Source organism: Varanus komodoensis, unplaced genomic scaffold (assembly GCF_004798865.1).
Source record: "Varanus komodoensis strain SLA01 unplaced genomic scaffold, ASM479886v1 scaffold44_3, whole genome shotgun sequence".
Taxonomy (NCBI): Eukaryota; Metazoa; Chordata; class Lepidosauria; order Squamata; family Varanidae; genus Varanus; species Varanus komodoensis.
This window is the reverse complement of record NW_025336010.1, coordinates 686,881-697,822: the sequence shown is the minus strand read 5'-3', so window position 1 is coordinate 697,822 and position 10,942 is coordinate 686,881. Positions and strand designations below refer to the sequence as shown.

The window sequence follows — 10,942 nt, the reverse complement described above, 5'->3', positions numbered from 1 at the left end:
AGGACACGGAATAATCAATTCAAACTGCAGCAACCCAGATTCAGGCTGGACAGCAGGAAAGGCTTCCCCACTGTCAGCAATGTGAGAGTGGAACCAGCTGCCTGGAGAGGTGGGGGGCTCTACCACACTGGAGGCATTCCAGGCGGAACTGGACCACCGCCTGAGTGGGATGGTGCAGCTTGGTGTCCTGCAACAGCAGGGGACTGGACCCAGTGGCATTCATGGTCCCTTCTAACTGCACTAGTAGATGATTCTGTGATTCCAAGTGCAGGCGAGCGGCTGAGAACAGGTACTGTCGGAGGAGTAGAGGAGCCGGGGCCACCGGTGCCCGAGACCAGCCCAGGAAGTCTTACGAGCTGGAGCCCCCCAAGCGCCACCCAGGAATCGTCAGTAGCCCCTCGCTTAAGGGGTGCTGCAGGAACCGGCCTTGCCGGGGGACCTGGGCCACGAAGGACTCTTTTGGAAAGGAGACTCTGTGCGGGTTTTCTGTCTGCCTCTGGAAGCACCGCTGCTCCCCAGGGCCGGGGAGGCGCTCGGCCTCTGTCCCAGACGTGGCGTTCCCCTCTTAGAAGCAGAAGCACCGAACCAGAGTGAGTTGGAAGGGGCCTCCCGGGCCATTGGGCCTTGCCCTGGCTCCAGCCGGCTCCGCTCGTGAAGTGCCTGCCATCTTGCAGGGGGACACGCCATTGCCTCCCTGGGGGCCGGCGGTCCCACCCCCGGGTGCACTTGCTTCTGTGGTGAGGGGGAGGCAGGGCGCCTCAGGCAGATGGAAGGCCAGCACAAGAAGAGTCCTCGTGGCTCCAGCCAGAGGTGCATCCTGCTGGAGAACCGTTTTGCTGCCAGCAATCAACAGTTATAGGCGGCCTATAAATACCTGTCAATAAATTTTAAAAACGGCCAAATGCTCCAGTGCCTGAGGACTCCTCAGCAGTGCCTGCTGAAGGCTTCGTGCACCAATCGCCCCCTCCCTCTGCTGACTTTTTCTTTTGACCTCCAAGCCTTTTACCCTGCAGCCAGGTCCATCGTTGGAGAATGGGCAAACTCGCCAGGACAGCCATTTTGTGAGAGCATCCACAGCAGTTGCAAGTTCAGCGTCTGTCCACTGCCCAAAGCTATTTGAGACCCTTTTCTGCATGTTAACAGCGGGGCAGCTCCATTGGAGCGTGTCCTGCCTTCCTCTGCAGGTCTCTACCCATCTCCGTGTGACACCCCCTCACATACCTGTATGTCGCCAACAGATCCCCTCTGAGTCTCCTCTTCTCCAGGCTGAAGAGACCAGTCCCCTCAGTTTCGCCTCAAATGGCATCCCCTGCAAACCGGCCACCGACCTTGTGGCCCTGCGCTGCACTGAAAAGGCTTCCCCACTGTCAGCAATATGGCAGTGGAACTGGCTGCCTGGAGAGGTGGGGGGCTCTCCCACCCTGGGGGCATTCACGGTGGAACTGGGCCACCACCTGAGTGGGATGGTGTGACTTGGTGTCCTGCAACAGCAGGGGGCTGGACCCAGTGGCCTTTCAGCTCTATAATTCTGTGATTCTTTTACTGAATCAAAGTGGACTATTTTATTATGTATTTTGTATCTCTATTCTTTTGCAATAGTTTATTATCAATATTAACCATATTTTAAAAACCAAGTGAATTTTTTCCACTGGCAAAGCTTCTGGGAGATGCTTAGCTTGAATCAAGGGAAGAATTACAAAACCATGGGAGTGCCCAGATAGAACTGTAACTTACTCATCTAATTTGGGTTGAGAACACTTCAGGATTAGACCATGTTGTAGTAGTTGTTGCTGCAGTTTTGCTAGTTGACAGGTATCTTTCAGGTGCAGTTCCTTCAAAACAGTAGCAAGCAAACACATGCTGATGAAATAGCAAACTTCTTTGTTACAGCAGGACACAAACTCAGTCACTTGCACAAGAATCTGCACATCACAGTTCTTAGCACAAGGTCAGACAAACTCACATAATCCAAACAGGCGAGAGCAACAGGGTCTTAAAGTCCAGTGGCATATTCCTAGATAAGGTCCAAAGTCATGGGATTCCAGGCATGCTTTAGTTCAGGCTTGTGTAATCCAAACAAAGGAGTTTCTCTTACCAGCACCATTGTATCCACGCATGCCTTTTGCCTCCGCACCTGTTTTGATTTAGATGTGGGGCTCTCCTTGCTTGTCAACTTAGTCCTATGGGAAAATTTATTTTGGTGTCAAGAACTAGAAAATTTATCCTGGTGTCTGTCTAACTCACCCTTCCTCTTCCCGTTTCCGCCATCGGCATTCCTCAGAGATGGCCTTGGGCATTCCCTTTTCCCCGCTGAGGCTGCCTCTTGCCCACACACCAAGAAGGCCCCTTGCTTCCCAGGGCTGCTCTTTCCTGTGAGCTCAAGGAGAGATAATTCCCTGCAGTGGGACATTCCATACCTTGGCTCGGCCATAGAGCAGATCCTTCCATCTAAGGGTCAATCCTTCTGCAAGGCCATGACTTCAGGAGAAGTCCTGGCACCACCCAGGCTAGTGGCCTTCTGCTGTGGTAGCCAGGAAGGCATTTGCACCCCTCTGGAGCCCCCAGACGCTACCTGTTACAACAGGGTGACGCTTGCCACTTTTGATCGAGCTGATGCTGGGGACATCCAGAACTCCTGCGCCACCCAGGGTGTGCAGGCTGATGTGCCTCTCGCTCTTAGATGCCGTGATTCTCCAGGCCATGCAGCTTTCCCAGAACAGAAGGAGCACGAGGCAAGGCGCTGGAGTGGTGCCAACACAAACATCACATACGAATGGCGTGTATTTGAAGCCACAATGAGTGAGCCCCCTAGAGACAGATCTTTTGGGCAAACAGACTTCATGCCAGTCATAAAATTGCATACCTCTGTGAGTTCCCGTGCAGAAGTGGAGCCCACCTGACTCAGTGGGACTCACCCATGAGAAGTGCGCATCCTTGTAATGGAGTTTAATAGACATTTGCTTCCCTGTAGGTGTGCAGGGGGTCACTAAAGGTCTTCTAGATGAAGTCTTTGCCTTACCACCCTACCTTGTATGCAGAAGGTTTGCAGAGGCTCCAGACATCACTACCTTTCTCTTGAATCCTTCCTACATTTTCTCTCTGCTTCTTTTGAGTTTTCATACAGTGGAAATTTGTTAGAAAAACGAGTGCTAGCAAAACTACTCCTGTTTGGTAGCAGCCTCAATCTTTCTTGCTTGTTGCTTTGTCTGCTAAGGTTGCCCTGCTGTGCACATCCCCTTGGTGTGCAAGACCCATTGCACGCGGAAGACCTTCCAGGTTAACAGGCAGAGAATTGCACTGCAAGGCGCAGGATCTCCGAGAGTAAGACCCGCTCTCGCCCTGGGCATTTATTTGCCTTTGAGCAGGCATGCTCCTGATCATGATGCACAGCATTGGTGGTTTAATCGGCAGAGGATCATTTTAATCCATGGGACAAAGTATAATCAGCTGAAAGATAGGCTTTTGTATTTCTGAGGCTAGTTTTGTGGATTGCCGAATGGAAAAGGAAAAAATATTTAATAAGGCTTTTCTTTGTTAACAAACAAAATCTAGCTTTTTGTTCATTAAAGTGTAAGTTGCCTCTTTGTGTAAGAAATGCAGATCCCCTTGCTATGAGGTAGATGAGCACTCTGTGTCTGAGTTACAGGAAGTGCTATTTTTATGTTACTTGAACTAACACAGTTGTAGATACAAAAGTGTTTATAAACAGAGAGGAAAATGCAACCTGTTAGCTTTTGAGGTGCCACCGTACTCTTCTCTGTTTGTTAAAAAAGAAAATAAAAACTAAAGCTAAAACTGTGGTGCTTTTTATATCAGCAGCAGCATCACGATGTGGGAGAAGAGCTGCTTATTAGAGGTGGCCAGTAGCATCACAGGCTTCTGCTGTGGCATTGACCCTGGGCTTCTTGCTGGCTTTGCTTAGGCTGCACTCTCGGTGGCTCACGCGGTTCCTCATTTTGCTCTTTCCCAGATGGGACACTGCCGGTCAAGAGAAGTTCAAGTGCATTGCATCCGCTTACTACAGAGGAGCCGAAGGTAAGGTAATGACTAGCCATTCCCTAATCAGCCCCAGCTTTGCTCCTCGCTTGCCCTCCCCACATTATTTTTCGGCATCTGCTAAGTTAAACAAAACAGATTTGTCTGTTCGACTCTGTCCTGGAACTTCACATAATGCCATCTTGCTTCCATTGCAGTAATTATAACTGTCTTTGATTTGGCTGATATCCAGACTTTGGATCACACCAAGTAAGTTGTCATAACTCTGTCCAGCCAAAACTGATTTGAGAAGTGCACAGTTGGACTGAGCCATGAGGCAGAACTGAGGGGAGGGTGGTGGAGGCACGGTGGGCTCATGCCTTACAGCCTGGGGGCTTGCCAGAAAAACCCTGGCTGGTGCCCGATGCAGACAGAGCTGGACTTGGTGCTTGCCTGTCCCAGACTGGGTCCTTCTTCACAGCACCTTTTGCATTCTCAGCTTGGTGTCGGGTTCCCGCTTGGTGTGCTGGACTGGCGACCAAGATGCACTGGGGACAAGCCAGGAGAGGAAGCCCTGGCCATGGGCCTGGAGCTGTGCGAGCCAAGACAGGCTGACCTTGTGGGCGCCAGGCTCCCGTGGGGCTGAGGGTGGAGCCCTGCCGTGTCCCGTGGGAATGTGAGCTCTTCTGGTGCCTGAGCACAGCCCTCTCCTCCGCGCGCGCCTCTGCTTTTCGTGGAGTGGGAGGGGAGACTCTTTGGGGTCTGGTCACTGGGGAACTCGGTGGAGTGGGCCGAACCAGGTTAGCTTCACTGATGGCACCGCCTGAGAACAGCAGCGTGTGGTTCGCCTCCCTTTCTCCTGCTGCACCTCCATCTGGCCTTTGTGCGTCGCTGGGCTGTGCATCTGTCTCTGTGCCAGCACTCTGCCAGGGCCCTGTCTGGAGTGGGCAGGGTTGGTGGAGTCGCCAGCTCGCTTTGGTGGGCAGGAAGCCCATCTCGAAAGGGACTGGCACAGCAGAAGATGTTATTTTTCGAGAGGGGAGACCATATGGCATGTGCTCATCTTCCTCTTGCTCTCCTTGTGGCTCCCACTTCCTCTGCTCTCCGCCTCTTCCTCTTGTTCCCATCGGGCTAATTCTGTGTTGCTCTCATTATCACTTTCTCTTTGGCTTCCGCTCCCTTTCATTTCACTCACCTAAGAGCAGCCACGAGATCGAGGACCCATTCAGGATGAACAGAGTTGGCAAGCATGTGGTGGGTTGACAGCTCTTGGAAGAAGAGTAAGCGAGTTGCTGAGAGAACAGTTGTGCGCCGTGCAAAGCTGTTGCTCGCCTGCTTGCTCACGCTCAGGCCGTGCTCCCGAGAGCAGTAGCAGATCGGCCCAGCGGCGCCCTTTGCTGTGAGGCTGGGCCAGCAGTGCGGATGCACACGCTGGGATTGATCAGGTGGCTCCTCTGAGCGGGCCTCTGGTGCCCCTCCCCATGCCAGCGTGGGCCAGGCAGGGAGAAGGCAGGCCCCCAGAGCGCCTCTTCCTCTGAGGGAGCATCGGGCACGGCATGTGAGCACTCGGGGCACCGTGGAAGCGGGGCTGCTGCGCCCAGGGCTGCTGCCCGAGTGGGGCGAGGTCTGGCTTTCGGGATGTGGCGTGCGAAAGCGCTACCACGGCTCTTCTGTTTCTCTTGCTCCTGCATTCCAGGCAGTGGCTGGAGGAGGCCTTGAGGGAGAATAACCCAAAGTCTAGCTTCATCTTTCTGGTTGGAACAAAAAAAGATTTAGTGGTGAGTATAGCAAGACACCGCTCATGAAACAAATGGTGTGTATTTGAAAAGTGGCCACTTTACTTAGAACGGCGCTGTGCTAGGCAACGGCTGTTCCTATACATGGTTGCTTCATTAACTTCGGGTGTCTCTGCAGGACGGCTGGAGGTGGCTGGTGCCAGCTCTCTGCAGGGAGCTGGAAGCGGCTGCAGCCACTGGCCGCATTAGCACAGAATCACAGAAGAGTATCATGTAGAACAGCAGAGCTTACAGGGCCATCGTATCCAAGCCCCCTCTGAAGGCAGGGCTGCAAGTTAAATCATCCCTGACAGATGGCTGCCCAGCTGCTTCTTGAATGCCCCTCATGTGGGAGAGCCCACAGTTACCAAGTCATGGGGCCCATTGCTGCGCTGCTCTAACAGTCTGATACCTAGCCGGAGCCTGGCTTCCTGCAGCTGGAGCCCGTTGTTTGGTGTCCTGCACTCTGGGACGATCAAGAAGAGATCCCGGCCCTCCTCTGTGTGGCAGCCGTCCAAGTACTTGTAGAGAACTGTCATCTCTCCCCTCAGTCTTCCCTTCTCCAGGCTAAATACACTCAGTTCTTTCCCTCTCTCTTCTCAGGGCTTTGTTTCCAGTCTGAAGGTCATCCTTGTTGTCCCCCTCTGAATCCTTTCCAGCCCATCTGTTTCTTTCTTAAAGCGGGGTGCCTGGAACTGGACACAGCGCTCCAGATAAGGCCTGACCAGTGCTGAGGAAACGGAAGCTGGAACTTCACAGGATTTGGAAGTGAAACTTCTGTCAATGCAGCCCAGAATGCAGCCACAACACATTGCTGACTGTCTTCAGCTTGTGATCTACAGTAATTCCAAGATCCTTCTCACTTGTAGTATAGTTAAGCCAAGTAATCCCCATCTTGTAGCAATGCATTTCTTTTTCCTAGGTCCAGAACCTGGCATTTGTCCCTACTGAATTTCATTCTGTTTATTTCAGCCCAGAATTCTGACCTATCAAGATCACCTTGAATCTTCTTTCTGTCTTCCAGGGTATTAGCTGAAAGTCCCATCCAGTTCTGCATCATCTGTAAATTTGATCATCGTTTCCTTCACTTCCTGGTCCAAATAATTAATGAAAATGTTGAAGAGCCAGGAATGGGCCCTGCAGCACCCCACCTATTACCTTTCCACAGTAGGAGGAGGTGCCATTGATGAGCCCTCCCTCAGACCAATTGTGCCTGAGGATTCACTGTGGATTCACCCATCGCTGTTTCACTCAGCCCACTATTAACTAGTTTACTAATTAGGAGATCATGGGGCACTTTGTCAGGAGCTTTACTGTAGCCAAGGTAACCTATCTTGCACCTTTGGCATTCACACAGTCCATCCGGGAGGTTGCCCAATCAAAAAATGAAATCAGCTTAGTCTGGCAGGATTTGTTCTTAATAAATCCATGCTGGCTTCTAGTAATCACTGCACTGTTTCCAAGGTGTTTGCAGACCGACTGCTTTATCATCTGCTCCAGAATTTTCCCAGGGATTGATGTCAGACTGACTGATCTGTAGTTCCAGGTTCCTCTTTTCCTCCTTTATTGAAGATGGCACTTCCCTGTCCTCCATGATTTCTCAAAGAAAACAGACAGTGGTTCTTCCACCAGCTCCTTGATGTTCATTGTACCCAAGAGATTTGGTCATTCTGCCCAATTAGATGATCCTTGACCATTTGCCTGTCAGTCTTGAGCTGCCACCTGCTCCTTCAGCTTGTGCTTCCCCTTCTTCTGGAAGTTACAGATCTTCTTTTGGGAGAAGACTGAGCCAAAGGAGGAGCTGAACACTTCTGCCTTCTCTCTGCCATCTGTTATCATTTTGTCATCCACAGTGAGTAGTTGAGCCCCCATTTCTTTGCTTTGTCTTTTACTTTGGAATACCTGAAGAATGGGTTTTTTTTTTTTTTTTGGTTACATTTAGCATCCCTCACTCCCTAGTTAATTCCTTTAGCCTTCCTGATGCCTTCCCTGAAATTCCATGCTACCAGTTTGTATTCTTCCTTCATAGCCTGGCCTTCCATCCCCTTCCTACACATGTCCTTTTCTGATTTCAGATCATAGAAACATAGAAACAGAGCGAGTAGGAAGGGGCCTCCCGGGCCATCTAGAGTGACACGGGGCTCCAGCTGGCTCCGCTCACGACATGCCCACCATGTGGACGTCCAGCCTGTCCTTGAACACCCGCACCGATGGGGCCTCAACGACCTCCCGTGGAAGCCCATTCCACACCCTCGGGGTCCTGACTGTCAGGAAGTGCTTCCTGGCATCCAAATGGAACCTTGGTCATCTCCAAGCCTTCTGTGAAGCCACATGGGCTTCTTCTGTTGTCTTCTACCCTTTCTCTTGTTGGAATTGTCTGTAATTTCCTTGTTCAAAAATCTCCATCTCTCTTGGACTTCTTTCTCATTAGAGTCACTTGCCATGGGATTGTAACCCCTCCTCTGAACTTCTTTCTACACTACTGAGTGTAGTGCCCAGAACTGGACACAGGACTCAGGATGAGGCCTGGCTAATGCTGAACAGATAAGAACCAGCACCTCACGTAATTTGGAAGCTGTGCTTCTTTTGATGCACCCAAACACAGCATTAGCTTTTCATGCAGCAACATTGTTGACTCATGTTCAGCCTGTGATCCATGACAATTCCAGGGTTCTTACTTGCAGTATCGTTGAGCCCGATATCCCCACTCTTGTAGCTGCTCTTGTAAGCCTTTTCCTAGATGTAGAGCCTGGTATTTGTTGCGATTGAATTTCATTCTGTTGCTCGCAGGCTGGCCTATCAAGGTCACTTTGCATTCTGCTTCGGTGAGCTGTGGCATTAGCTGTCCCACCCAGATTTGCGTCATCTGCAAATCTGATAATCTTCCCCTGCACTTCCTCATCCAAGTAGTTAAGGAAACTGTGGAAGAGTGCCGGGCTCGAGACTGAACAATGCGATACCCCAGTTGCTTCCGGTCCCCAGTTGGAGAACTGATGAGCACTCTTTGAGGCCAAGTCTGTAGTCAACTGAGAGTGAATGCCCAGAGGAGGGCCTCAACTGTGGAATGCGCTCCCCAGAGAGGTTCACCTGGCACCGACGTTATATGCTTTTCAGTGCCAGGTAAAAACCTTTTTATTTGCCCAACATTTTAATATTTAAAGATTTTAACCTGGTTTTAACATCATATGCTCAGCTGTGCTTTGCTATGTTACTATGTTGTATTTTGTATTATTATTTTTTACAATTGTATTATTACTTTTTGTATTTATTATGTTGTATTTTGTTGTAATTATTTGTTGTTTATGGTTTGTAAGCCATCCTGGGATGTTTTGTAAAGGACAGGATATAAATATTGTAATTCAATTAAACTAAATTTAACTGTGGATCCACTTGATCGTTCCATCAAGACCACTTTTAGCTAGTTTGCTTTTCAGAATGTCTTGGGGCACTTTGTTGACAGCTTTGCTGAAATCAAGCTATATTACATCCACTGCATTCCCATAGTTCACAAGGGGTATCCTGATCAAAGAATGAAATCAGATTTGTCTGGCAAGACTTGTTCTCGTTGACTTTTAGTAATTACTCCATTGTCCTTCAGACCCTGATCTGCTCCAGAATTTTCGCATGGACTGAAGTCAGAATGACGGGTGTGCCGTTCCCAGGATCCTCCTTTTTGAAGATGGGGACAACATAGCCCTCCTCCAGCCATCTGGCACGTCACCTGTCCTCCATGAGTTCTCCAGGGGAAACGGGGTCACTGGGGGTGGCCTCTTGGCATGGCACGTACCAGATTTGCGAGCAGCAGCTGCATTATGAGGTGCCTCCATGACAAGTACTTGGCTGAACAGGGTTCTACTCCTGCGCTTGCCCCGGAGGCACAGAAGCACTTGTTAGGGTGACAGCTTTTGTGCTGTTCCCTGATTTAGTTCCTGCTTTGCTCCACATTCAACTTGGCTGAGGCTTTATCCATACAGGACTTCTCAGCAGCAGCTAGTTGGCTTGTTCCCTCCCTTCACAGTCCCTTGAAATGCTTTCCATTTTGCTGTTGACCCCGTTTGGTTTTCTTCTTGGAGTCTGACTGCAACCCTTAGATGAGGATTCCTGGTGTATGCAGAAGAGATAGCTGGATAACAGCTATGCAGGACCTCACAGTTTGAACAGAAGGAAAGTCTGATACTTTTGGATGACACTGATGAGAAATTCACTTGGGAAAAACATACGGTTGCATTGGAGGCAATCGATAGCAAGCTTGAATGTCTTGCCCACAGACTGAAGAGCATGGGGCTGGATGAGCAAGTGCGGCTTCGGTCCAAGCGACTCCTGTAGACCAAACAGTGCAAGTAATTTGGGGCAAATTGTATTCATTTCATTACTGCCCCTCCATTCTAGCGGAAAATGGCAGTCAAATCATTCAGTCTTGCTTCTTTCTTTGCCATGACAGGCTGGCCATGCCTAACATGGCAGAATACCTTGTTTGTTGGCTATTGAGTGTGTTTTCCAACCAATTCCTTCCTTGGAACTTTTGCAGGCTGTTTTGGTCCATTGATTTCTCACTCTCCTGAAACAGTGTGACTGTTCCTCAGAATGATTTTCCTCATGTCAGTTACAGACGGATGTCAGGGCGGGAATTACTCCAGGAAGACACAGAGAGGAATGAATGGTTAAAGCTCAGCGGATGCAAGCAGACGCTTCCGCTCTCCAGTGCAGTTGAGTGACCAGAGCTGCAGGGTGGCACCTCTCCCTTCTTTACGGCACTGGTGCCGCTCACGGTGGGTCAGCTTTTGTGAACTGTCTCTGGCTTAGGCCCAGTCCTGAGGCAAGTGACACGGTCAGCAGCCAGGCAGCAGCAAGAAGCACCTGGGTATCAGGAAATGAGGCAGTCCAAAGCCTGCGGGCTGAGGTGAAGCGGTGATCGCTCAGGCTGCTTCGCCTCAGTCTTCTCCCACAAGGAAGTCTGCAATCAAGAGGATGTTCTGGCTGGAAGAGAGAGACGGCAGCCCAAGATGGACAGAGAAATGGTCAAGGAATACCTAGATGGAATAAACACTTTCCAGGGCCCAACGAACTCCATCCCAGAGCCATAGAAGAGCTAGTGGAGGAACTCTCAGAACCACTGGTTATTATCTTTGACGAATCTTGGAAAACAGGAGAAGTGCCAGACAACTGGAGAAGGGGTAGCTAGGGTTCCCTAT

The 10,942-nt window shown here is 50.3% G+C and overlaps 1 protein-coding gene across 1 annotated transcript in view; it reads left to right on the top strand.

Moving 5' to 3' along the window:
• The window catches only part of RAB36 (RAB36, member RAS oncogene family), a 28,422-nt gene that overhangs the window by 14,995 nt on the left and 2,485 nt on the right, over positions 1-10,942 (top strand). Inside the window, exons 5-7 of the mRNA XM_044444179.1 lie at positions 3,971-4,035; positions 4,194-4,245; positions 5,672-5,753. Of these exons, the coding sequence (XP_044300114.1) occupies positions 3,971-4,035; positions 4,194-4,245; positions 5,672-5,753 (199 nt within the window). The remainder of the gene's footprint in view (positions 1-3,970; positions 4,036-4,193; positions 4,246-5,671; positions 5,754-10,942) is intronic.